Source organism: Megascapheus bottae, chromosome 18, assembly GCF_031878675.1.
Source record: "Megascapheus bottae isolate mThoBot1 chromosome 18, mThoBot2.hap1, whole genome shotgun sequence".
In the NCBI taxonomy this organism is placed as follows: Eukaryota; Metazoa; Chordata; class Mammalia; order Rodentia; family Geomyidae; genus Megascapheus; species Megascapheus bottae.
The window spans coordinates 19,657,431-19,684,589 of NC_143526.1; the positions used below are offsets into that span (position 1 = coordinate 19,657,431).

Here is a 27,159-nt window from a genome sequence, read left to right on the forward strand (position 1 = left end):
TAGGGCACAGTTCTCTCCTGAAGGGTCACTTCAGAGATGGGAAATACCTTAAAGGAAATGGCTCTCAGTTCATGTACTTCATCATGGGAAAATGTAATCAGAGAAACAGCAACTGAGGCCAAGACCTTTAATGGCTTAGAGAGTCCCCTCCCCCACTCTGCAATCCTTGCATGATGAGGATACCCTGAGGGAGGGGTAGAGCTCCTGAGACTGCTGGGTTCCAAGGCCAGGAGGCTTCCCACTCAGTCTAGTGATAGTACAGCTGAACGTAAGAGGAAAAGATGAAACTTTTCAAAATGGAGGTTGAGTTGACTAATTTCCTGCTGTCCCTAATGTCAGTCAATTCTCGCCTCCCTCCCCAAGCTAGTGAGTGCCCCAATGGGACAGCGAGGAGCCTCGGATGGATCTCTCCCTCACTGTGTGTCTGTTCTGAGTTTCCCATGAGGAAAGAACAGGTATGGGGGCTCCACCTTGGCTAAGGGATAGGACAAATATTTCTGATTTGGAAGCTTGAGAAGCTCCTCTTGAAGGTTCCAGTCTACCGAATGATTGGAAATAATCCCTTGAAGACATGCAAGATACAGCCAAAAAGTAGGAGGAGAGGCAGAAGAGACATGCGGAGAAAGTTACTTTTGGGTATTCCAAATGGCTATCATGATGGGTTGAAGATCATTCCTCTTTAAACCTGAGGACTCCCCAATTTCCAACAAAGCCATCAGCAAGGATGATGCTCGAGTCTGCCCAACATCTAGCTTATAGACTTTTAGGAGATGAAAGCAACAATTCAAGTATCCATTCACCAAGTTCTATGTATAATTGCTGCTTATTTTTGGAGGGAGACCTTTCAGAGAGCAAAGGTCTTTTCTGATGGTTCCATCCCATACAAATATGAAGACTTCAGAGACTGGGCCAAACTGTGTGACGAATCCAACCCTAGAAACTGCTGATGGCATAAGCCCCAGCTAGAGCATCAACATAACAACCAGAGTCTCACTTGCCTACAGCAAAGTTATACCCAATTCCTATTTGCTTGGCTTCATCTCAGACTATCCTACTAACCCTGCCTTTCACCCTAGGGCCCCCACCCCCCACTCCACTCCCAAGTCAACTGATATAAAGACTGGCTTTTTAGACAGAGCCAAATCCATTAAAAAAATAACCCCGAGGTCCCAAGTGTTGTGTTACTAAGAGGACAACTATCCACTCCAAATGCTAGGCCTCCTAAGTGTCTACAGACAAGTCACACGGTGAGCAAAATCTTACCCAACATGGCATGCTACCCCAACTAATGAATGGCTTCTTTCAAAATCCGCCTTTTGAAGGCAGACTTGAGCAGTTCAGAAGATACAACTGGCTATACATGAATGTACTTGCTCTCTGACCAAAAGAAATATATTTCTAGCTTTTCAAAAGAGAAAGAACGTTTTATGACGCTCACTGCCTCTCACATCCCATGCAGTTTCTCTCACTCCCTCTGATTCACTTTCACTCATGCCAGGTCATAATCTCAGATTTGGAGCTCAACTAATAGAGGGATCTCTATCCTTGCCCACCCCCCCCAAAGTGGGGTTTCTCTGTTCCAGGCAGGTCTTGAACAAAAATTCCACAATGCGTGTTTGATCTCTTCGCGCTCCATTTTCATTAGTCCTTCACACTCTCCCTCACTTAGAAAAAAAATACAAACAGCACGGTTCAATTTTAAGGTTAAGAACTGACAGTCTCCATAAACATTTTTACAATGAAAGCTGACTTATCCACTGCCAGAATTCAGTGTCTGTGGAGGGGGTGGGGTGGGGTGAAGGCCGGCAGTGGGAAATGAAAACCATCAATGTTAGAAAAAGGGAAGAAGTTTTGTCCATCTAACTGCTATGCCAAGACACTCTGGGACTTCATTGGCAAAGAATTACTGGGTCAATCTACCTTTGAATAAAGAATACCCCTATTATTTCCAATGTGGTGGCTCAAGCCTATAATCCTAGTTACTCAGGAGGCTGAGATCTGAGGATCTTAAAACCAGTCTAGGCACTAAATATTGTGAGATTCTTATCTCCAATTTATCATTAGAAAAGGAGAAATGGTGCTGTGGCTCAAATGGTATGGTAGCCTTGAGCTGAAGGGCTCAGGGACAATGCCCAGGCCAAGGGGTAGAGCAGTAGCCTTTAAATGAAGAGCTTAGGGACAGAACCCATGCCCATGATCCATAAAAAAAATAAAAGAATACCCCTATTCTTATCAGATTAAAGGGTCTCAAATATAAATTTCTGTCTTAGGGGAAATATGAAGCAAAGTCATGAGTTATGAAATCTCTAGGTCACAGATATTAAAAAACGATCTAGGAAGAGGCTATAGAATAATTCTCAGAATGTGTTAAGTAGAGGGAAACAGGAGGGAATGGAAGACCTAAAACTTAAGTCACACTCCACCTTAAACTTTCCAAAATATTTAAGAGCTGAAATCACCTAATTAGCTAGGATTCATTTTGATGGTGTGTGGGCAGATGAACCACAGAACTGTTATTCAATTATTTATTTAACGCAATTACTGAGAGCCAATTACCCGGTTGCAAGGGAGGAATGAGAATTCAATGGGGAGAAAGATAAGCCAGGTCCTTACAGTCAGGAAACGTATAGGCCACAGCAGGAATACCCAAATTTTGCTGTATATCCAATATTCTAGTTATACCTCAAATCATTTAAATCAAGTTATGTGGGGTAGGAAGTGGGTACCAGTACTTTTAAAAGCTCCATAGATGATTTCAGTACACAACAAAGTCTGGAAACAACTTAAGGCTCTTAGAAGTATTGCCACAAATTTGTCCCACACATAAGAACCAAATCCTTGCCCACAACTCCACTGAGCGAGTCCTTTCCTATTCTGCCTTCTGAAATTTCATTTGCCTGCAAGGACTGTATGCTAACACCATCAGGACAAGTATAAAATTGTCTACAGGCTTGATCTACTGTAAGCTAAAGTCACACGCTCGAAAGCTGGTAGCAGGACCTTTTAATTCTAAACTTCAAATCAGAACAAAATACCCAATACTTCATTTAATAATGATCTGAAATATTTAAAACCCAGGATATCCCAGAAATCTTAAAAAGCTCCTTGCCTACCCTATGTCAAGGTCATTTCAAGACCTGAATTTGATCTCTATGTCAATTCATGCCCAGAATTCTGGGAATGGATGTCCAATAGAATTCAATCTCCAAATTTCTTTGTTAAAGCAAGAAAGGAGAACACACTTGATAGCCGTTCCCTTTGTTTTCTTTGTGCTTGAACATCCAATTCTTCTTCAACTGATCACTGAAATCTATTATAGACCTTCTTGGGTTTACTCCTAGATTTTCATCCATCTATAAAGGACGTATTAAGACTTTTTTCTGAAAGGCTTCAGGAATTAAAAAAAAATGAGAATGAAGGAAAAAGAAAAAGAAGAAAGGAGTGTGCTTTGAAGTTGCAATGAACATGCCAGAAAAAGACAAAACAAAACAAAACGAAACAACCCAATGGGTTCCGAGAAAGAACGTTTCAGAAGTACTTCCTACTGCTTCCCACTGTGTGCTCTACAGGGTGAAGTGGTCCCCACTCAAAGCACCAGGGCCTGCCAGTTGGCCAATCTAATGGCATTCCACTGGAGAGATTAAAACCAACTTTATGATTGTGGTGCAAATAATAAAGAGCCTGGCAGGGTGTCCTTCTAAAATGAAAGCTCATTTATTTTCCGAGGTGTATAATTTGGTTGTAAATGTTTCCTTTGGGCCAAAACATCCCAAATTGGGTTTATGCCTGGAACACATCACTATTTTGCTGGAGACTGGCCTCCGTGTGGTCCTGCTGAGTCCATCTATCTGGCGCATGTAAGAGTCCAGTTGGCCTGGACTTGGGTCATGGCTGGTAGCATCGATATCTTGGGCCATCCAAGGATACAGAGTCAGGTGGCTCTGGAACTATATTGGCCTCACCAGTTCTCAGCTCCTGACCCATCTGTGCAATGGGCAATCACCCACCCTTCTTGGCACCTGTTTGGTTATCTCTCAGTGCTGGGGAGAACTATGGTCCCTGCAAACTTTGGCTTTTCTTCCAGGCCTCTGTGTCCTTACTTGTTTATCTTGTCAAAAATCATCCTTAAAAAACATCCATTCAGCAATGACTAATATGTGGGTAAAAACAAAGCCAGATTCTTTCCAGGGCTCCTGAGCTGACCATGTGTGTACTTCAGGCTAGAATGTAGCCGAGATATTTAGGCAGTCTCACCCAAAGATAAACAAACTTTTCCCCCTCTATGCAAGCTGCTTAAGAAATAACAGCCCTTTCCACAATTTTCTTCTTGTTTATCAACTCTCTCATATTGTATATGTTTACCTTTGTCTCCCATTTGTACTTTTGAAGCCAGACTCTCTCCCTCTCTTCCTCCCTCCCCCCCCCTCTCTATATATATCTATAGATATATAGATATATATAAAATCTCCCCACTGGAATTTCACACTCCATAGGGTAAGGCTATACAGAACAAAGAAACACCTGGTGATCTGGAGAATGGCATCAGAATTCACCTTGAATCTCTTTGGAATATTTTAAGTTGCCATTTTAACATTGGTATTGGGGGTGACAAAGTGGGAAACACAATTAATGTAGTCCAACCAGCATGCAGGAGAATATTGGTAGAAATTAGTGTTATGGCATCTGGCTCAAGAGATAAAGTCCAGTGGTCTTGTTTATGAGAAAGTCACCTGCTGGGAAATGAGGCCTGCTTTCTTTTAACCCAAGGACCAGTCAGTCAGGTAGTCCTGAGACTGACCTTGACGTAGTATATCAAGTAAAATGCTATTTAAAAAATAAAACAAACAAACCCTTCCTAAAGGTAGGTATAATATTCAATGTATACATGTGAAAATGAGATACACTGAGGGGATTGGGGGGAGGTTAGGATAAGATGGGAGAAAACAATCAAAGGGGTAATACTGATCAAAATATATGTTGAATTCAAACCCTTTGTACCACTACTTAAAGATAATATAAAGAATACCATTCCAAAAAATAAAGTTAAAAAATCTTTCTATGAAGCATAGATATCTTATGACTAAAGTGGCTAATGTATCAACTTCACAAAGTTATATCCAACTTTCCAGTTGGTCACAGGTACTCTGAGATAGTTGATGAACTGTCAATAGCTATACAGTTCATATATAGCTCTTTTTTGGGTAATCACCTACAGCTGGACATCAGATCCTAGTTCAAATGAACAATGGAAAATGCCCTTTGAGGAGAACCAAGTGAAGAAATGATAAAGAATAAAGGAATTCTGTAATTTGTACATCAATAAATATACTGATAAGACAAAGGGCAGCCATGGTCTCAGTCTCTAAAGTCATATTCAGGCTTTTGTAAATTTATTTCGCATTCTTTGCCTACTGCCATTGCTCATGTTGCCCACCTGGAACTTGGAAAATCAGATTAACAAAGCAGATTGAAACCACAATACTGATGCATGAGCAAATCAGATAGGAAATCTGACTTTCCAGTGTGTCAGAAGCACAAAAGAAAGGATTCCAGGCGTTCCCGTTGCATGAATGTCACATTTTGCTGTGGTTAGAGGATTTCATTCAAGGACACACACACACACACACACACACACACACACACACACACACACACACATCATACTGAGATAAAAGAGAAACCAAAGTCTGACTTCTCTTTGAAAAAACCATAATTTCCTACATCACTACCTTGTGTCAATACATCTGAACCTGTGGGGCTGTAAGTCATTTCCTATCTTTGGTCAAGTTTCATCTCCTTTATGAAGTTTCCAATACTTCTTACAGATCCCAGGTGCAAACACAACTGAGCTGAAAGTCATTTCAACTCAAAATATTACCTCCAGAGGTCTAGACAATAGGTTTTGGGGAATAATTATCCTTCGATGTAAATCTTAAATACACAGAGACACAGGTGGCTAGAGACAGATGTACAGACAGACAGATGGACGGACAGACACATCCTCACTTCACTGACAGAAATATGCCTGTGGTTCTGGTGACAGCATCCAGATGAGGCATTCTGAGTCACTAGAGCTCCTTTGACCTGATAGAGGCTATGAATTACATGACAGAATCAGCACAGGTCATGGATTAGTGGGGTTGGGGGGAGACAGAAAGAAGAGTACTGACATTGAAAAACACAGTGTTTCCCTGGTGTTGCACTTCTGGGAAATTTAGAAGGCTTAATTCATGGAGGAACATGAAATTGCAGATCCAGAGCCTCATCTTGACTCTAAAGCTCCTTTTGCTTTAAAATAAATCTTTGTTCTAACTTCTTTATTTTCCTTGAAGTGATGGGAAGAAATGAAATTAAAAGGATTTTGATGTCAACAGAAGGGCTGTTGAGTGACTGAATTGATATCTCAGGAATCAAGTTTAATAGAAATAAGAAAAATAGTTATGAATGGAAAAACCCAAGGTTAGTTACTTTTTTAATAGGCTGGGTGCTGGGGGGCCAGGGATTGGATAAGATATTGGAGCTTAGAAATGTAATCGGAGTCTGATCATGTACAAATGTAAGGAAAGTAGGCATACTTTCTGGATGTTAGTTTTTCTTATATATGAAATGAATATGGTGATATCCACTCTTCCTTTCCTTTTGGAAGCATAGTGATATCACATTTAGAATGGTGATGGGAACAGAGAAGCTAGAAGTGAGGGAATCTGGAAAAAGCAAGAACCGAGGAGATAATCACATCAGAGAGAGCAAGGCAATTGTCTTTATTTAGGCAATGGGGAAAGGGCACATATTTGCAGCTGTGCATTGGAATTTGGTGGGAAGCTTTTAAAGTGGTCTTCAGTGATTCTGTCCACTAGCATGCAGAGACTTTCCATTGACTGTGCGGCCAAACAAGAGACTCCCTTTTAGCTAATAGAATATGATGAAAGTGAGAAAGTGTCTCTGAGACTTGGTTACAGAATCTGTGAATTTTGTTCTACTCACATTCTCTTTTTTATCTTTACGCATTATTTGTTTACTCAAACAAAGCCAAAAAAAACCCCAAAACAAAAACAGCAAAACTGCAATCTTATAAGCTGCTACAGCCTCTGAGAAACCGAGTCTTATAGTGCAAAATAAGTGCAATTAGGCCATGCTGGATAGCTTCGTTGTAACCTGTGAGACAAGCACCCAGCTAGGCTTTGTCTGACTTCCTGATCAATGGAAATTCCAAGATAATAAGCGTGGGTTTATTTGAAGCTTTGTAATTAAGGGGAAATTTGTTATACAGCAGTAGATAGCTAGTACAGGGAAGAATATATTTAGCTGACAGAGGGATAGCAGGAAACAAATGCTCTTTGAAATTCAAATCCCAGAATCATGGGCCTAATATTGTGTCTGCTATTTCTTCTAGGCTTTATTGATTTTAGGAAAGGTGTGTGTGTGTGTGTGTGTGTGTGTGTGTGTGTGTGTGTGTGTGTGTGTACTGAGACTAGAACTTGGGGCCTTGTGCTCTCCCTTAGCTTTTTGACTCAAGGCTAACATTCTACTACTTGAGCCACATCCCTATTTCTGACTTTGGGTTCGTTAATTGGAGATAATTCTCCCAGATTTATCTGCCTGGGCTGGTTTTAAACCACAGTCTTAAGATCTGAGCTCATAAGTAGCTAGAATGACAGGTATGGGCCATCAGAGTCCTGTTGATTTATAGGAACTTTTCTATAAAGAAATCTCTCCATCCCTTTCACTGTCTCCCAGTTTTGATTAAAGAAATATGATTTTACTTTCCATATCAAGGAACTCAGGGGAACATTCTAGCAGAAGGCTGACAGGAAATGAATGCACAGTCAAGTGCCAAAGAAGCAGCTTTTTTGTTTTCAAAGTAGCAGCTTTTGAACCTGATGCTTAAGAAACACACATTCGTTTTCATTCACATTTCTCATGTGTGATTTTGTATTGGTAATCTATTTCTAGAGGAATGGGAAATGAGGAATCTCCTCTAAATAGAGAAGAGGTCATCCCATAAAATGTTTTGACATAAAATAATTGTCAGCAGGAAATTTGGCCAAGGAATTTTTCAGTCATCGTAACAGGTTTTCATTTATGGGTGTGTTATGAAGTTCAAGCTAATAGCCTGCTTATGAAATGGGGAAATAAGACTCCATGCTAAATGTCTCTACTATGCTTTTATATTTTATGTGGCTCCTTACAATTAAATTCTTCTCACTGGTCTTCTTGCTGAGCAAAAATAAATAAAGAAATAAATAGTTACCACATAACTCATAGGTTTAGGACATGTGGTATAAAAACAAGTAACCACAGTACTTTTATCTTCAGTGTGCATGTGTGTGTGTGTGTACACACATGTGCGCACATATATGCTACTGGGGTTTGAGTTCAGGCCTCAAGCTTATTAAGATGGAGTTCTACATTCTCCAGTTGTACTTTTTGCTGGTGACTTTTCTGTCAAGCTGTTCTTGAAGAGTGTTCCTCCAAATCCCAGCCTCCTGGATAAATAGTAGCACAGGCACGAGCCATAGGTGTTCCTCTCTTAAGAACTGGGCTCACTGAACGAGTTTCCCCACCTACCCACAAGCAAATGAGTCAGAGTGGAGCTATTCTGAATCACGTCTTCTATTTTTGTAGACTTTTAATTCCATCTCTGCACTTGCTCCAAGATCAAGACCCATTTTTCTCTCTGCGTGGTCTGTCTTGTGTGAATGAGAATAGCAAAGTACAGTGTAAGGCCATCTGTCTGTGTTTCCTTTTAATGGGCTTATCTCTTTGACCTGCTGGTGAATCAATAGCTCGCATGTTGCAGCTGCAGTGGCAGATGAAAGTCCTTCCAATGACCAGAAGCGAAAATTCCTATTTCCTTCACATACTTCATAGATCAGAGAAACTCTGCCTACTACTTACCGCCTATCAGTGCTTCTGCATATGTCCTTTCTAACATCTATTCCATGGTACTTCCCACCACCTCTGATCCCTCCTCCATTTGAGTGAGTTCAGTAATTTGGAATTGTTAGTAACTAGCCAAGATGATGAGTGATAGACAAAAATGACCTAACTTGACAAGTTTGCTTCCTTTTTGGTTCATATTCTTAAACCTTTAATGAGTGAGATCTTGACACTACTCCAAAATAGCTATTCTTTTCTTACTGCCTTACTTCCTGTCATTTGGGGATGATGATGGGTATTCCATATCCTCTCTCTTCATAGCTCCTGCTCCTGTCCCTTGAGCTCACTTCTTACTTCTTGATGTGGCAGGGGCCATTGGATGGCAGCTTTCCTTTCTCCACCACATACCTATAGCTCCAGTCTGCATAGCTCATCTTTATCCTCTGACCAATTGTCAAATGGAACTAGCTCTCTTCCTTCTATCAAAGGCCAGTTTTTACAATTGGATTGTTGTGGGGTTTTGCCCCACATGAATTCCCACCTCAGCCATCCTCTGTCAGTGTTGTGCCAGTAGTTTTTCTCTTCCTATAGGCGTTTTCTCCTCTGTAGCCAAGACATCCCGGTATTGCTGATGATTTTCTTTGTTTTTGATAGTCCAAACTGTACTCAAATTCAGAATTCTCTTGCCCAGTTTCCCAAGGGCTGTGATTACAAGTGTGTGTTGACAATATCTCTTTGACGACCAAAAAATAAATTCTCCCAGGACCGTATATTCATTCACATGTCTCCCTATCATAGTAGGAGTTCCACAAGGTTTACTTATATATTCAAGTTCCACTTTCTCACTTTATATTAATTTACCCACATTGGCTCCTGTTACGTTAATATTTCTGATGCTCTTCTCATCAAGGCTAATGACAATATATTGCTAAGTTGAAAGTGCCCCTTTCTGTTCTCATCCTGGTCCCATAGCAGCATTCAGCAGAGGTCCCCTCTTAAGGCATTTTCCTCCAATACATCCTGTGATACCACAACTCTTGCTTGTCCAGCTTGGTACATGGTCCATGAGTCATAGCTCCCTGTCTTTATCTTCATTAGGATGTTCCATAAATCATGTTTATTCTAAAGTTCAATGCAAGTCTAATGACAGGTACTCCCTCTGCTAAAACTGAAAATCATTTGTGATGCCTCATTTCTTCTTATTTCTGAAATTCAGTCATCAGCACACTCTCCTGTGTCTTTTTTTTTTGTCTCTTAGGAAAGTGCCAAACCCTTTGCCCTTAAGGCTTTAGTGCTCATGAATTCATGCTCCTCACATGCCCTTCTGGTTGTTTGCTGAGCTGGCTCTTCTTCCTAAGCTCAGGTCTCTAACAGTACTTTTCCAGTAAGCACTTCATTGAGTTATTCCTTTCTTTGTGCCCTTTGCATGTCCCAGTAAGCACCCATCATAATAACAATGACTATCAAGATGAATTTTTAGTATTTCCAATCTCTTCTAAAATAGGAGCTTGTTCTCCCTTAAATCTCTGATGTCTATTACAATAGCTTAAAATCTATATACATATAGGTCATATAGGATGAGGCTAAATGAAAGGGTCTCTAGGATATGGAAACAAGAGCTTTATCTTGTGTGATTGTTGTTCTTAATGTACTATGTTATTTCTCTTCTCTTTTATTGCCCTTTGGTTAATCTCATATTGTTACTGTATCTGATTTTGTTACCTCGTATGTTGTATATATGTTTTTTGCTTATTTGAAACAGGAAAGGGAAAGGGGGAAACAAGATGATTGGGAGAGGTGGGGGGAGGGAAATGGGGACAAAAACATGAGAAAGGATATCAATATGTGAAAAGTAATACACCTACTACCTGATGAATGTAACTGTAACCCCTCAATACATTATCCTAAAGAAATAAGAAATAATAAATTGTATAGGAAAAAATTTCTGGTATCTAGAACAATGCCTGATCATAATGACTTTTAGGCGCTAAGTTTTGGTCAAGTGAGTAAAATTTTGAAATGCTAAGGCTATGATCTATACTTAGGTGAACAATTTATCATTTACCTAGCTGGTTGTCTGACAAAGAAGAGACACAGTCCATGTGTATTTAGTTACTTTTCAGTTCCTATAACATTGTATAACTGTCATGTTATACAATCTGAGAATTTTAGAGAGATGCTTTCTTCCATTCTCTTCAGTTAAGCAAAACCATGAATACTTTAAGATTTTCAGAAATGTGGCTTTGTGTAAGACAACTTGACTAAGAGTCTGTCAAGCTGGATCATGGTTCTGGCTCTATAGGCTCAATGAGTGCCATGGTCTTTGGCAAATCCTTTCATTTCTCCAGGTTTTGATTATTTTTGCCAGTTGTGGGGCTTGAACTCAGGGCTTGAGCACTGTCCTTGGACTTTTCTCAAGGCTAGAGCTCTGCCACTTGGGCCTCAGCACTACTTCCAGCTTTTTTTTCTATGTATGTGGTAATGAGGAATCGAACACGAGTCTTTGTGCATGCTAGGCAAGCACTCTACCATTACCAAACTCCTGGTCCAGGGTTTTGATATTTCATCAATGAAATGCCAACATGGAACTTTCTTTTCTTTTTTTTCTTTTCTGGAAGTACCTGTGTTTGAGCTTAGGGCCTGTGCTTATTTGGCTTGCCTGCTAGGCTGGTGCTCTACCCTTTGAGGCATGCCTCCAGGCTATTTCTGCTGTTCATTCTGCTTTTCTTTTTGCCTTGGCTGGACTCGAACTATGATCTGGATCTTAGCCTTTGGAGTAGCTAGGATAACAAATGTGAGCCAATAGCATCTAGCCAACTTGCAGATGTTTTATCAACAACAAAATTCAAGAATCTGTGTCTGCAACCTGCCTTCAGAAAACAGTGCCTCACCTAAATGAAAGGACCTCTAGGATATAGAAACAAAAGCCATATAATGAGTGCTGTTCTTAATGTACTAGCTTATGTCTCATCTTTTTTGATGTCCCTTGGTTATCTCATATTGTTACAGTATCTTACCTTGTTATCTGATATATTGTATATATGTGTATTTGTTTATTTGAAATAGGATAGGGAAGGGGGGAAAACAAGATGAGGGGAGATGATGGGGGAGGGAAATGGGGACCAAAACATGAGAAAGGGTATCAATGTTTGTGAAATCATGCACCTTCTATCTGGCGAATATAGTGTAACACTTCTATTAATTACAATAAAAAATATATTACAAAGAAAACAGTACCTCACGATTGTGCTGGTGGCTAGAACTTTGAAGTTCTGGCTCAATCCAGTGAGACAAAAACGTGACAAAACCTGCCACCATATGCAGAGGCTCACCTGTAGTGTGCCCATAAATGATGATATAAAAGGCATGCCACTTGGGTTGTTAGGACCAAGACTTAGAGCATTCAGGGCCACGTCCATCACAGGCCTCTTAGGAGCTTCACTTTAAGGTGAAATAACAACGTCAATTATTTCCGCAGCTCTTAACATGGAGCCTGTAGAAGGCCTCTTGATGTCACTCCAGGCTGAATGTTTGGGGTTTTGTGGGTACTGAATTTTCCTTTTAAAGAAAGTCTGTGTAGCCTACAGCTCCTTCCTTCCCATCCCAGCAGGCTCCATCTTCCTGGCAGGTTTCCACTGTATTTCTCTTTACACCACATCTTAAGTAGCACAAAAAACACCAACCCAAAGGAACAACAGACACATACAGGAGCTCGCAAAGTAAAGTAAACGCAGTTAATGGTTTGAGCAATCTTGAAGCAACCACTTACAGACACAGAGAAAAATGCAGCCTTATAATTAGAGGGTTACCCTTCAAAGTTGTGACCCCCCCCATCTCTTTCTTTTCCTCTTGGTTCACATTTGGGAGGTGGGGGTTCTGCTGTTCTTGGCTCCACTGCCCTCAATCCTTTCATTATTTAGGGCCATCTCACTTTATTATTGAGTTAGCAGGGTCTGGTCCAACCCACTTCCCTTGTTTTCTTCCCATCTCTCCATTTATGAGCAAATTTAAGGCAAGGAAATTGATGTTCATTTCGGGGTCATCCTAGACATTAGCAGAGGCTCTGGCATTGGAGAATAAGCAGTGAAAAATAACAAAACCCAAAACACTGTGGAGCTTTGGAACCACAGGCCAGCGAGCTTCCGGGCAGTTAGGCCGAGGGAAGAATTTGGAACAGAAAAGCTGTCTCCTGCAGGTACTTTACCCAGAGCCTGGCTCATTATTTCCACCTGCTGCTCAATTTGTTGTCTTTCTCCAGGCGATCCTACAGCCCTCCAAACACTTGAAGATTTTTCCAGTTGACACTTACTGTCCAAATTTATTTCATAGGTGTACTGCCTCCCTCAAAATCTCAGTAGGGAGATGTTCATTCTTTCCACACAGCTTGTGTATCTTTCTGCAGGGACCAGGGAGGGAAGCAGAAAGGCAAAAATCTCTTCAGTAGTCAGCCTTTTCTCCAATAAAATGTGGAGAGCTGGACTTTCACAGGAGTAATGGATTAAACAGAAGTAGATGACTGGATCATTCTCTAAAACGTTTTGATCCCTATGAGCTTATTAAATGTTGTAATAAGTGATTATGGATCCAAAAGAACATTCTGGATTTTTTGGTTTTGAGCCGACTGGTAGTTTTGAATGTAATAATTTTGATTCTTTCTCTACCATCTGGTTCATATGTCATGTTAAGCCAAGTACATCCTTTATGTTATAAGTAATTTTACTTCTCTCCCCCATGGAAAATTAATAACACTCTTCCTTTTCTGGTAGGCATAAAGCCTACCCTGTTCTATGGTCTGGAAATGATAACTCTATGAAATTTCTACCATAGGATTATATGGAGTGCAATTGGTATAAGCAGATAGCTGACAAAGGAATTTAGACTGGTCTCAAATCTTAACAAATGTTTACTCTACTGTAGGGCAGTTTCAAATTGGTTAATGGGAGGAGGGTATGAGATATAAATTTGGCCATTTTGTCAGATTTCAATAAGGTGGCTTTTAGTATGAGGCAGATGGCTCTTCCAGGACCCAGAGTCTAAGAAAAGGATTGGGGCATAAATAAATAACTCAGTTCGTCCCCAACAGCTATCATATCTTGAAGAAGTCTCCCAAGTCAATGGCTTGGCATCAGAGGGCTTGGGCAGATATAATGTCAGTGATATTTATTAACTGGAATATTCTTCTCACAGTGCCCTCAAAGGTATCCTTTTTTTGTAATCTTAAACTATTGCTTCTCTTTATTGTATGTGATGTCCTGTAAAGAAGATATATGTCTACAATTGAGCTTTGAAAAAGGATCGTGGGGCCAGTTCCATTTAAAGGGAATGAAGTCAAGCAGTAAATTTGCTGGTCACTCTTTTCATATGGGCTGTATCGCCGCCAGCAGTTGGTCTTTGATGTCCTAACAATGGCACTGGCGCACCACCATAACACCAAGTCTAGTCTATACTCATTAAAATTTGGAGACCATTTTACAGAGTGGACTACTAGCTGTGGGTCACCTTTTCTCTAGCCCAGTGATCTCCTCTGCATTACTTTCCTTGTGTTCTTTACTGCATTTTTAATCCAGTGTGAGATTTATACGTAAATGTGAACATACATCTCAATGAGATTTCCCACATTGAAGATACTGGCACAACCAATTCCCAGATCAAGAGACACAACACAAACAACACCACTAGACACCTTTCTTTGTCCCATTTTAGTCATTCACTTGACAAAGCTAACAAATATCCTTTCTTTCAATAACATAAATTTGTCTGACCTCATTTTGAGACTGGCCCTTTCACTCATGTTTCACATTGTGCTTTACATTCATATTATATATCATTCTTTCACATTACATTTATGAAACTGTACCTCTTATGCATAGCCATTATTTTTTATTTCTATCATGTGTTCTTTTTGTCATTTTAGCCATTCTACTCTTATTGGGAGTACTGTACTGAGATTGTTTTTGGTTAGGATATTTTCCATAATGCTTCTATAACCAGTCTCTATCCAAGTCCTTGAGTGCATAAATGAACACATTTCTATTGAGTTACATAAACAGGATGAAATTGCTGAGCAAGTAGTGTGTACATAATGATTCCACTTGAATAGTTACTATGGAAAAGCAGTTTCCCAAAGTGTTTATGTCAATCCATTAGATTGATCAAGATTCTTATTAACACACATTTAAAATCCCCAGAGTTTTTTCACACCTAAAGTATCCTGGCATCCAAAAGGTTCTGTTGTCTAGTTAGAATAAAGCAAAGCAAAGGATAAACTTCTTCAGAGATACAAGGAAATCAGGACATGGAATGTGTAAGAGAAAAGGATTGGAAATCAGGATGGGCCCCAAGCCGATTGTGTATTAGCAAGGCAACGCCATAACTACAATCACAAACATGGAATTCCTCTCCAACAGGGACATTTTAAAATCCTGGTGACTAATCTCTACAAAGATTATGAGAAGATGAACTTTGTGACACAATGAGGAAAAAGAAAAGCTAATGAGTCACAAGGAAGAAATCCTTCTGGCCATCAACAATAATTGAAAAGGAAAATATTTAACTTAAAGACCTTGTGGTACTTCAGTCTCTAGGAAGGTAGGGAAAGATGCTCTTTCACCAACGGAAAGTGCTTGCAGGCTTCAACTGTTCAAACCCATCGGTGATGAAAAACATCTTTGTGGGCACAGTTTCACTTCCACCAAGTAGCACACAATTTTTAAACTATGGCAGAGCAACTATTCAGATAGATAATAGAAAGGTGGATGTATATGTCTAGACTTACAACATTCAATGAGGTCAAATCTAATGCTCGCAATGTCATACAGAAACCTATTCAGGCTCTAATTTCTTACCAACGGGCTTCTTTGGGCCTCACCCTTTCTCTTGTTCTAACTCCAGGCCCAGAACCAGGTTAAAATTTCATGGCCTAGGTCTCATAGGGAATTGGGTTCATTAGAAGTGGTGCTGCTAGGGATTTTGCTTTATTAGGCATGGTGGATAGGGAGAGAAATGAGATCCTACCTAACCAGGAATCCAGCTGCTATCCATATCTCCTCCCTTGTTTCTCTTTTTCTTTCTCCTACAGGAGAAAGGAAGCCAAGAATTGCCTTTGTGGAGACACCTGACTGACATTAGGCAAAAATGCGTGCCTTCTCAGTAGACATGGAACTGAATTCCATTAGTTCTGTCATCTTTCCCTCCACATGGAAGGCTCAGAAGAATGGAAGGCTAAATCTTGATTTCCTGACATTCTTCTGCCTCAGTTTCTTTACTTGAAAAATATAAACAGTCCTCACTGGGAAAAAAATGAGAAGAAATGTAAGTCCAGACATCAGTGCCTATCACAGTATGAGTGTTGTGTTAGCTTTTCTATCCTCACTACCACCATCACCACTACCATCACCATCACCCTCATCACTTCCACCACTGTGAACTTCAATCCAGAGTTCAAAAAGTAATAGAAATCTCTCCTAGATGAGGCAAGTAAAATATAGAGTGTCGAAAGGATCTACCCAAGGTCACACAATTCTACAAAAAAAAATATCTGTAAGTTACAAGATTATTGTGTGCCACAGAAAGTCTGATTATTTCTCAGTGGTATAGCAAAATATCATCCATTTCGCTGAGTGGGGTCCAGAGACACAAACATTTGCCTGGGGAACATAGGTAAGTAAAAAGCCAAATAGGAATCAGAATCATTTCCAAGCCCATGGCCACTCTTTGGTCTGTTGGATTTCATGACTTGTTTTGGATGGTAAAATGTTAAGGATAAAATCCGAGTGAGATCTAAGCCAAAGGGTTAAAAGCGTGCTATGATCTGGGCCAACATGTGCCTTTGCATACATTTTTAAAAACTTATCATGAGAATGGAAACTATGTAGATCAAGTCCAGTCTTATTCTTTGCTCTGGAACTATATTTCACCCAGATCTACTAAACTCCAGGTGATCCAATGACCCAAGAGGTGTGAGAACATGATGACTAGTACAGGTCCCTGACTTCATTCAGCAGTAGTTGAATAACACAGGACACATATTAAGCATTTTCTGAGACAAGAAAAGCACACATCTAGATTAGTTCTTGTCAAAGTGTGAGTGACCCTGGAACTCTGATAAAATGAAGATTCTGGTTTGGTAGCTTTGGGTATACCAGGGTTGAGGGTGAAGATTGATTTTCTAACAAGTTCCCAAGAGAGGTTAATGCTACCCATCGCAGTTGCATTCTGGGTACAAAGCTGAAAAGTCATGCCAGGCTTCTCATCTGGTGTCCAACTGTACCTGGTGAACATTTGGGCAGCAGCAGACAGGCCATGAGGGAGGCACAATGCTTGCCCACATCACGACAATCCTCTGTTTCACTAAGGATGGATATTCTTCCAATGTCCAGGCTGGCTAGAAGGTCGGCTTGTGCTATAGTGTTCTCAGTCCTTTTTCCTGGACTGAGAATTAGGAACACCTTATGTGATTACCACTCTTTAATTGCTTGCTCTTTCTATGCCCAGGAATTCCAAGGTTCTTAGCAGTAAACCTGACTTTTAATTCATCTGAGGCTTAAACCAGACTTCTAAGTCACAATGTAATTGAGGTCCCCTGGTGGGAGGTGGAAAAATCTACCTCTGGTTTTCCTGTTTTGCTGGCAGGGAAGGAGGGACATGGTTGTGAAAGGACATTAGGCAGTGGCAGCAGCACAGAGGAAGCAATTGACATTTTTTTCTAACCCATTTGCTTATTCAACACCCAATTTTCATTCCCTATTCATCTCCCCTCTACCATAACTACCACCATCACTGTCATTATCATCCCTAGGGGATTTTTTTTTTGGTTATTAGGCCTTTCCAAAAAGAAAGAATTCCTTCCAAGAAGTTAGTCTCACTCTCCTCCCTTCAGTGTTTTTCATAATATACTGTAGACTACATATGAATACTCTATTTATAGGAAAATACCATCCTGAAAATTTAACCTACAAATTCAATACTTTTTCCAAGGGTACCCTTAGTTGTTGTAGATCATAACTATTTTATGTAAGTGAATTAAAAATGTCACCACATTTTCTTAATAAATGGAACATGCAACTGCCATATGATCATTCTGCTCCTAAACATTCATCCCAAGGAAATGAAAACATATGTTCACACAAAGACTTAAGCCAAAATGTTCATAGCATCTTCATTTTAGTAGTTCCCAAATGGGAAACAACAAAGTTTTTCAGTGCACCAATGCAATGGATTGACATACCGAAGACTGAGCAATATTACGGAATTCTAATTGGCAGATTTTTTTTTTTGCAAGCACTGTCCTTGGGCTTTTTTCTCGAGGCTGGTTGGCGCTCTACCACTTGAGCCATAGCACCACTTCTGGCTTTTTCTGTGTATGTGGTACCAAGGAATTGAACCCAGGGATTGATGCATGCTAGGCAAGCACTCTGCCCCTAGGTCATGCTCCCAGTCCTAATTAGCAATTTTTTATGTTAGTTTAAACAACAGATTTTCTCTTCACAGGAAAATAAGCCAGGTCTCAGTTGGTGCACGGCGGCTCACACCTGTAATCCTAGCTACTCAGGAGGCTAAGATCTGAGGATCAAGGTTCAAAGCCAGCCTGGGCACTAAAGAATGTGAGACTCTTATCTCCAATTAATCACTAGAAAATGGGAAATGGGGCTGTAGCTGGGGGGTGAGTAGGGAAGTAGCCTTGAGCTGAAGACCTCAGGGACAATGCCCAGGCCCAGGAGTAGGGTAGTAGTCTTGAGCTTAAGAGCTCAAGGACAGTGCCCAAGTCCAGAGTTCAAGCCCCATGGCCCACATATAATAATAATAATAATAATAATAATAATAATAATAATAATAATAAACTAGTTTTGGTGGTACAAATCTGTAATCCCAGCTACTTAGGAAACTGGGGCTGGAGCTTCTTGAGTTTGAGGCTAATCTAGGCAAAGTTTTAAGATCACATTTTAACTACAAAATAATAAAAGGAGTGACATCGATCCAAATGTATTTCATTAATAAACTGACATGTTGGAATGAAAGCTCTCTAAACAACTTCTTAAAGATAATAATGATGGTGATAGTGATGATGATGATGATGATGATGATGATGATGATGATAATGATAAAGGGCTGAGGATGTGTGGTTCAAGTGATAGAATTCCTGTCAAGCATGCTTCAGGATCTGGGTTCAATTCTCATTTCCACCAAACAGACAAAAAAGTATAAGGAAGCCAGTTTCTATTGGCTCACACCTGTAAATCTAAACTTCCAAGAGGTTGAGCTCTGAGGGTTGAAGTTAGCTAAGCAGGAAAGTTCATGAGACTGTTATCTTCAAGTAACTATCAGAAATGGAGCTGTGGCTCAGGTGGAAAAGTGCTACTTTTGAACAAAAAAGCTAAGGAACAGAGCCCAGACTTGAGTTCAAGCTCTGGTCCTGGCACACACAAAAAAGTATAATCTCAGAATGTTTGTGTGGAGCAAGGCGGCCTTATCATGCTACACCCTGCCTTCCACTTATATAAAAGTCTAGAAAATGAAAAACTAATAGTGACATGACATCAGTAGTTCCCTGGAGATTACAAAAAGGTATAAGAAAACTTTCAGGTATGGTAGATTCGTTACCGTGTCAGTTTCACAAGTGTCTCTAATTCATATAGCTTAATTTAAATATGTAAAAATAGTTGCCAGTGATTGCTATTTTCCTCTTCCTCTCCTCATCTCTATCTCTGTGAGGTGCCTGTGAGGCAAAGTATGGTGTGTGTATGTGTGTGTGTGTGTGTGTGTGTGTGTGTGTGTGTGCGTGTGCGTGCGTGTGCATGTGGTTGTTGTTGGCATAGATATTCTATCTGGATAATATGGGAGTAAATTAACACCTGGGAGGGGGATATGACATCATTTCCACCTTCCCTGTATCCTTCATCTAGATTCTAGCCATCATTTGTTATTTCTGAAAATAGATATGTGGAAACTTAGGCCAGGAAATGCTCTAGGCCTATTGCATTCCAAATCCACCTTGTCTTTCCAGGTCACTGTTATTGAATAACTGGGAGGCTGGGATGCTCCAAATTGCAGGTCTGACAGTTCAGAAACCCAAATATGAAGATAGAACTCTTTTCATTCCAAAGGCCCGGCATCACTATCTCTTCTATGACAAAACAGGAGTGCTGATCTTTGGATGTACAGCAGTCACACTGAGCTCTCCCTGCCTGGTGACTTCCTGCATTAAAATGGGCACGGGTCAAGGTCAACAGGAAGAAGGGGTAGTTAACCTACTGTTTTTACATCTACTCAGTTTACAGAAATAACTTTTCATGGACACATGCTGGGCTGTGCCTGGGGAGGTGATGCTAAGCTATTTATCAAAGCACGTTGGCCTCTGCCTTTCTTAGGCATTAGATAACAACCTCACACACACTCTGAAAGTTCCTCTTTCTTTCTTTCTTTCTTTCTTTCTTTCTTTCTTTCTTTCTTTCTTTCTTTCCTCATCAACCCATTTAAGATAGTAGCTGATCACAAGATCAGTTTTTGAGGAGGAGAGAAATGACAGATTATCTCTAAATTTAAACTTTCCCATCCCTGAAATTTTGGAAAAGCCTTCTTCCCAATAGCCATAGGAATTTCAGGGTAACAAATTCTGCTGCTGCCCACAGTGCACCACTTTCTGAAGCCATAAGTCTTGGTTGGTGTCAATGCCACAGGGAGCGGCAGGTGTCTTCCAGAAGCTCTGTGCGTTACATTCCCAGTCTTCCTACATGATCACGACTCACATTTAACTTGGGTTCACCAAGAACAGAACTGAGACATGTTCCAGGGAAGACCCCAGGAATTCCTGGAATGTGAGAGGAAGGAGAAAGAAGGCAAGACATGGAAAGAAAATAAGGGTACATTATCAAGCCAGTGACCAGTGCTTGTTCCTAAGAGGAACACTCACCATTCAACTGTAAATTGATTTAGCACATCATGCAATCTTGCCTTCTGACAGGTATGTCACACAAGATGGTAAATTAAGCCATATATATATATATATATAACACATATAATTACAACTAAAAGCAATGAAGATTTATATAGACGCAAGATGAACTGTTTCTTTGAACAATACACTTCCATGCTTCTCTTGTGAACGCAGTTCCTAATCTGTATGCATATATTGATAAGTGTAGATTGCAGAACTAGCAAACTGGAGATTGTAAGAGATGCTAAAACTTTATTCACAATAGCAATCAAATCTAGAAAGTAACCTATGGAAAAAGTGGAACTAAAAACCTTCACTGAAAAACTATATTTACATCATATCCTGACTAGGAGAATTTTAAAATTCTCAGTTTTCCCCAACTTAGACAAAAATTTCCAAAATAACTCTCCTGAACATCCTAATGATTTTAAGCAAAACAATTCCAAAGTTCCATTTAAAAGAGCACATTGTATCAGAATCTCTAAGAACATTAGAAATGGTATTTTCCCCAGTAAAATACACTACATGACCTGAAACAAGGTGATATGCATACATAAATAGATACATGAAGGCTGAGGAAGACTCATGTATACGTGAAAACATCAGCATATGATACAAGTGGGATTTCATATGTATCAAAGTTAAAAGGAGTAATTGGCAAACATAACTGTGATGTGGCTATTTACTTTGACAAAAACAAGGTTTCACTTTATATTAAACTCTGAAATAACTTGAATGTAGAGTGTAGTTCTGAAAGTATAAAACTACCAGAAAAGAATACATATTATATAACATGTATGTATATTTAGCATAAGATACATAATTAAAAATAAAATGCAATATAGAATATGAAATAAAAATATTCTGCAAATATAACTGTCAGAATTGGATATACAATATATATTATATATATTGATTATCTAAGATGAAATATATAGAGGATATATATAAGTAGATAGTATATAACATATATTAGAATATAGGATATATATTCTATATAGAATATGTAGAATAGGACATATATTATATATCTATATAATCTACAAGGAACTATACAATGAGGTTTTGATTCAACATGACAATGCATCTTGATCAGTATCATTCCTTCCATCATTCTCCCACCTAGAATGGGATATATTTAAATATTTTTTATAATCTTTAGTCAGAGTTATATAGGAAAGGGTTTGACTTGATTTGATTTAAGACAGAAAGTGCTGTGTGGTTAAAGCAGCATAAACAAGGTTAGAAGACAAGTTCAAGATTGGACAAAATGCAAGGTGTATGAGATTTTTACACAAATGGTAGGAATTTCACAGAGTTGCTCACAATTCCTTCCTATGACCCTTTGCAAATGACCATGCTGTTCCTCCAATCAAGAGGCAGCAGCTAGTTTCTGTGCCAGAGGATCAGAGTTGACCCCATGGCCCACTTGGATAAAAAACAAACAAAACACGACTTAAATGATGATGCAAAGGGCGTTGAAGAGCTCTGGCAACTTCTGCTCTTATTCTCTTACCACTAAGGCCATGATGAAAAACTGTGCGGGCTGCTCTCTTTGAGAAGGAGAGGCTATCTGTTTTGAGTGACGTTATCATGGGACACCTCACCCACATCAAACATACAGAGAGCCATCTGTAGCTGCATGATTAATTTGGGGCAGATGAACAGAACAACCACCCTGCAGAGCCTGAAGCTATTCCTGACATGCAAACTCTTCAGCAGATAAAATGGTGGTTAAATTATGGAACCGTTTGGTATGCAGTAGCTAAGTAGATCAATTATCCATCATTTGTAAGAAATTTTAGTGACAGGAGCAAACTGCTTAAGTGGAAAATCGGTAGGCAAGTCATTAAATAAAAACATAAATGAGTGTTGATGTAAATCAAAGCTGAAGAGATCTCATTGATAGATGGAAATAAGAATTTGAATTCTCAGGACGGCCTGCTTGGGCCCCTGTCTTTCAGTCTCACCTTACCACAGCTATATAGCCAGGCTAAAGCAAGTTACTTAAGTCTCACCCAATTAAATTTCTTTTTCTGTAAAATGGCTTCAATAGTCCTCCCCAATCTGTGGTTAACTGTGGCTTGACAATATTAAATCCAAAACTTCCAAAAATCAATAGATCCAAAGTTTTAAATCTCATACTGCTCTGAGCATTGACATTTTATTACAGCACATGGTTATATTCCTCTAGTCTATTATAAGTCATTACTTTGAGCTTTTACTGTATCTAATATAAAATCAAAGTTCATCATAAACATGGAGGGCAAAAAGCCTAACATATATAGTGCGTGGTGCTATTCACAGTCTCGGGCATCTATTGGAGGTCCAGCATTTATCACATGAGGATAATGGGGGACTATTATACATAAATAACATCCCTCTTTTAAGGTCATAGTAAAGAGCCTCATCTGTACAAATAAATGTTGCCTTTGCTTCTGTTGATGAACAGTGAATAAGAAAAGCTAAGCTGTTTCACAGAAGGTGACAGACAGATAAAAGAGAGTGTTCATCAAGGAACTTCATTATATTTCAGAGTTTGGTTTGTTTTAGTGTTCTTGTAGAAATCATCAATTTGGTGTTTTATAAAACTCACAGTCTCCAGATTCACTGAAGACTGGTTGAGTACTAAAAGTCACAATTCTAATCCTGACTGAGGATTTTAGAAAGGCACTCACTTGTATGTCCAGTTCACAGCAGCTACAATCCTAGCTACTCAGGAGGCTGAGATCTTGGGGAATCATGATTTGAATTTTTCCATGACAGAAAAGTCTTTGAAATTCTACAATTAATTTGCCAAAAGCTCGGATGGAAGTACCATTTAAGTGGTAGAGCATGAGCTGTGAGCAAGAAAGCCACACAAATACATTAGGTGGCTCTGGGTTCAAACCATAGTTTTGGAAATAAAAAGGTACTTCTATTTTACATAAAAGATATCATCATTATGATTGCAATAGTTATTGCATACTGAATCTATAATTTCAGATGTTCTGTCTTCTACACTGCTTTTATTATATTAATTTTGTTTTGTTAGTGTTATTTAATTAAAGACATAAAGTAACCAGAGTACTTGAACTATGGTAACCAGTTATTTCAAAGAGGAGATAAGACTCCCCTTAAAAATAAAAATTCATCTTCTCACACATTTCTTATGTAGCTATGGTAGACCATTGTACAGTTTCTTATTAGATATTTCATGGTAGTGAAGATAGTATAAAGATTAACATCATTATTTGTATTGCCTGTTACTTAGTGGAGATAACTGCTCAAAGAAGCTTACAGCCACCCCAGAACAGCGCCTACAGTACTAGGTTCAGTCTTTTATAGAGTCAAAGTGTGTCCCCAGAATGCTGAAACTACCTTAAAACCTTGTTAGATGATTTTCATCAACATATATGTATTCCTAAAAGACACAGGAAGACTGCAAATTCATATTTGAAAATGTAGCCTGTTGAAAAGCTTTTTTCCCTCTTGTTATTTTTACACTATCAAATAGCAAAAGGAAGGCCTGGCTCTGGTGGCTTATACCTGTAATCCTAGCTACTCTGGAAGCTGAGATTTGAGATCACAGCAGGAAGTCAGCCCAGGCAAGAAAGTCTGTGAGACCCTTATCTCCAACTGACCACCAGAAAACCAGAGGTGATGCTATGGCTCAAAGTCATAGAGCACTAGTCTTGAAGGAAAAAGTTCAGAGATAGGGCCCAGGCTTCATGGGGCGTTGAAGCTCCATAACCAACAGCAAACAAACACATAACAAAAATAACAAAAAGCAAATTAAGGAGCTTCTAGTTCTGAAGCTTAGTTTCTTTATTTGAAATGCACTTACTTCATGAGAATTTTCTGAAGTTTTAAGAAGTTAATATATGCAAAGTGCTAAAAAAAAAAACCCTGGTGTTTGGCACATAAAAGGTACTTTATAAGCCCTAGCTATTATTATTGTCTTTCTTAGTTCCGCTTTATTGGGTGTTTTGATAGGTCCAAACCACCAAACCTGAAATTAGGGTGTGTCACTTTTTAAACCACACGGGCATAATAAAATTTGAGTCAACTTTCCCCTGTGTATTTCTGACTCAGGCAGTGTCATGTTTTAGATTTTAAACTGCAGAAATAACAACAAAACTAGAATGTGATTGTGGATTAACTTTCTAATCACTAACAAGGATTCTAACAGCTCAGATAACACAGATCCACCACATGTCAATGGGATTTAAGAGTTGCCTTTGCAGCATCCGGTACACAGAAAGAATACAGTGTTCACAGGTTTGTCTTCAAATCCACCTGCTACTAATGCATCCACATTCTGGTGCCTGCCAACAGCAATCTGACGAATGTCTTTTGCAAAACTCTTGCCTGGCAGAACATCTTCTGCCCATTTGAACTGCCATGTCTTTAGAAAATCAGAGAGCCAAAGAAATAACTTGGATCAGGAAGAACATAAAACTTTTATAAGAAATTAGTGGGGGGAGGAGTAAAGCTGAACGAACCTGTTAAACTCATCATTCTGCTTGTATAAAGAAGTGCTTCGAATGGGCAGAGGAACTGAACTGGTGGATTAGCAGCTACTTGGGACCCAATATAACTCCTCGAAGTGTTCCTCTTTCTAAATCCCCCATTTCTTCCTCCCTCTTAGGGGCAGCTCTTCAGCCACAGCCCCTTTGGAGAGTTCAATCTGCTTTCACCAGCTGCTACACTCATTAACTTACTATTGGGGCAGAAAAGGCCAACCTCAGGTTATTCTAATGATAGCAAACACCTCATAAAGAAGTCTGCCAAATTTATTTTTCCATAGAACATCATTTTTATAGTTTTTTTCAGGACTCCAGGAGGAAAGACAGATCATATGTAAAAAGGAAGGAAGGAAGGAAGGAAGGAAGGAAGGAAGGAAGGAAGAAAGAGAAAGAAAGGAAGGTAGAAGAAAAAATACAACTTCCAGAAATCTTGCTGATATTAAGACTTATTCCTACAGCAGTAGGCTGGTGACATGCACATGTCTGAGGAGATGGAAGAGAAAATGCTTCCCTTAGATTAGGGCTTTCCAAGTTGACAGCAGTCACGCCCTCTAGAAATGCTTTTCTGAAGGAAGTGACAGGAAATCCCCTACCTTGGGCCACTTTCAGACACCCAGACTCACCTTGCCTGGCATCTAACCTCACACCTGACCCCTTCCTTCTCCCCAAATCGTGACTCTTCTTCTGCCTTAAGGCCGAAATTCTCAGAATTAAGGGAACAAACAGGTCGTTGGGAAGAAATCTCTCCTACGACTTTAAAAGCACTGCAGGACAGGTGACAGGTGCCTGGGTCCTATTTAGGGCTGTGCATGAGGCGGGGGGGGGGGGGGGGATGGAAGGCCAGGTGAGCAACTGGCCCAGGAAGTTCCTTCTGTCGAAAACAGTTGATGGGGGGGGGGGATGTCTCCTGACATGCCCTCACCCACCTACATCCAGCCTTGCCTTGAGTCCCATCATTCGGCCTCTAGAAGCAACCAAAGACTGACAGCACCCCCAAAGCCAACAAAACTGCTTAGGCAAAATCGTGGGGGGTGGCAGAAGACCCGCCTCCTCCCCTGGCACCCCTAGGGCGCGGGCTCAGCATTCCCCCTCCCCGCCACCCGGCGTCCCGCGGCGGCGCACGCCCCATCCCGCCGCGCGGCGCACTCACCTGCAGCGGGGAGCGGCTGGCGTTGCCGGCGGCCGCGTGGGACCCCTGGGCAGCTCCGGAACCGCGCAGGACCGTGATGTGTAGCGTGAGCAGCAGCAGCCCCAGCAGCAGCAGCAGCTCGGCCGCCAGACGCACCATCCTCTTGAGACGCACGGCTTTAGGACCCGGCACGGCGGGTGGCGGCGGTGGCGGTGGTGGCGGTGGTGGTGGTGGTGATGGTGGTGGTGGTGGTGGCGCGGGCGGAGGAGGAGGAGTGGGAGCCCTGGAACCCGGCAGCGCAGCTCCCACCTCGGCCCCTCTGGGATCCCCGCTCTCCGGGTCCGCAAGGTTGGCGCTGGGCGCGTCGGAGAGCGCCGGGACTGGGGAGCAGGAACCGCTGGAGCCGCAGGAGCCGCAGGAGCCGCGGGAGCCGCAGGAGCCGCAGGCGCCCTCGCCGCCGTCTCCGCCACCGCCGCCGCCGCCGCACCACAGTGGAGCCACCGCGGGGCCGGGAACGTCCAAGCCGGCTGCGGAGCAAACCCCGGCGCTGCCCGGCGGTGGCGGCAGCAGAGATGGGGACCCGGGATTGCCCGGGACCCAAGCCGGCCCAGGGGCCACCCTGCAAGCAGGGGGCTGCGGGGATGGGGGCGGCGGCGGCGGCGGCGGCGGCGACGGGGCTGGCACAGCCGAGCCCCCGAACGCACATGGGC

General features: G+C 40.8%; 1 protein-coding gene across 1 annotated transcript in view; it reads right to left on the reverse strand.

Moving 5' to 3' along the window:
- The window catches only part of Ism1 (isthmin 1), a 74,686-nt gene extending 47,886 nt beyond the window's left edge, over positions 1-26,800 (reverse strand). Inside the window, exon 1 of the mRNA XM_090351984.1 lies at positions 26,471-26,800. Within this exon, the coding sequence (XP_090208110.1) occupies positions 26,471-26,608 (138 nt within the window). The 5' untranslated portion in view covers positions 26,609-26,800. The remainder of the gene's footprint in view (positions 1-26,470) is intronic.
- Between the last annotated feature and the right edge of the window lie 359 nt (positions 26,801-27,159).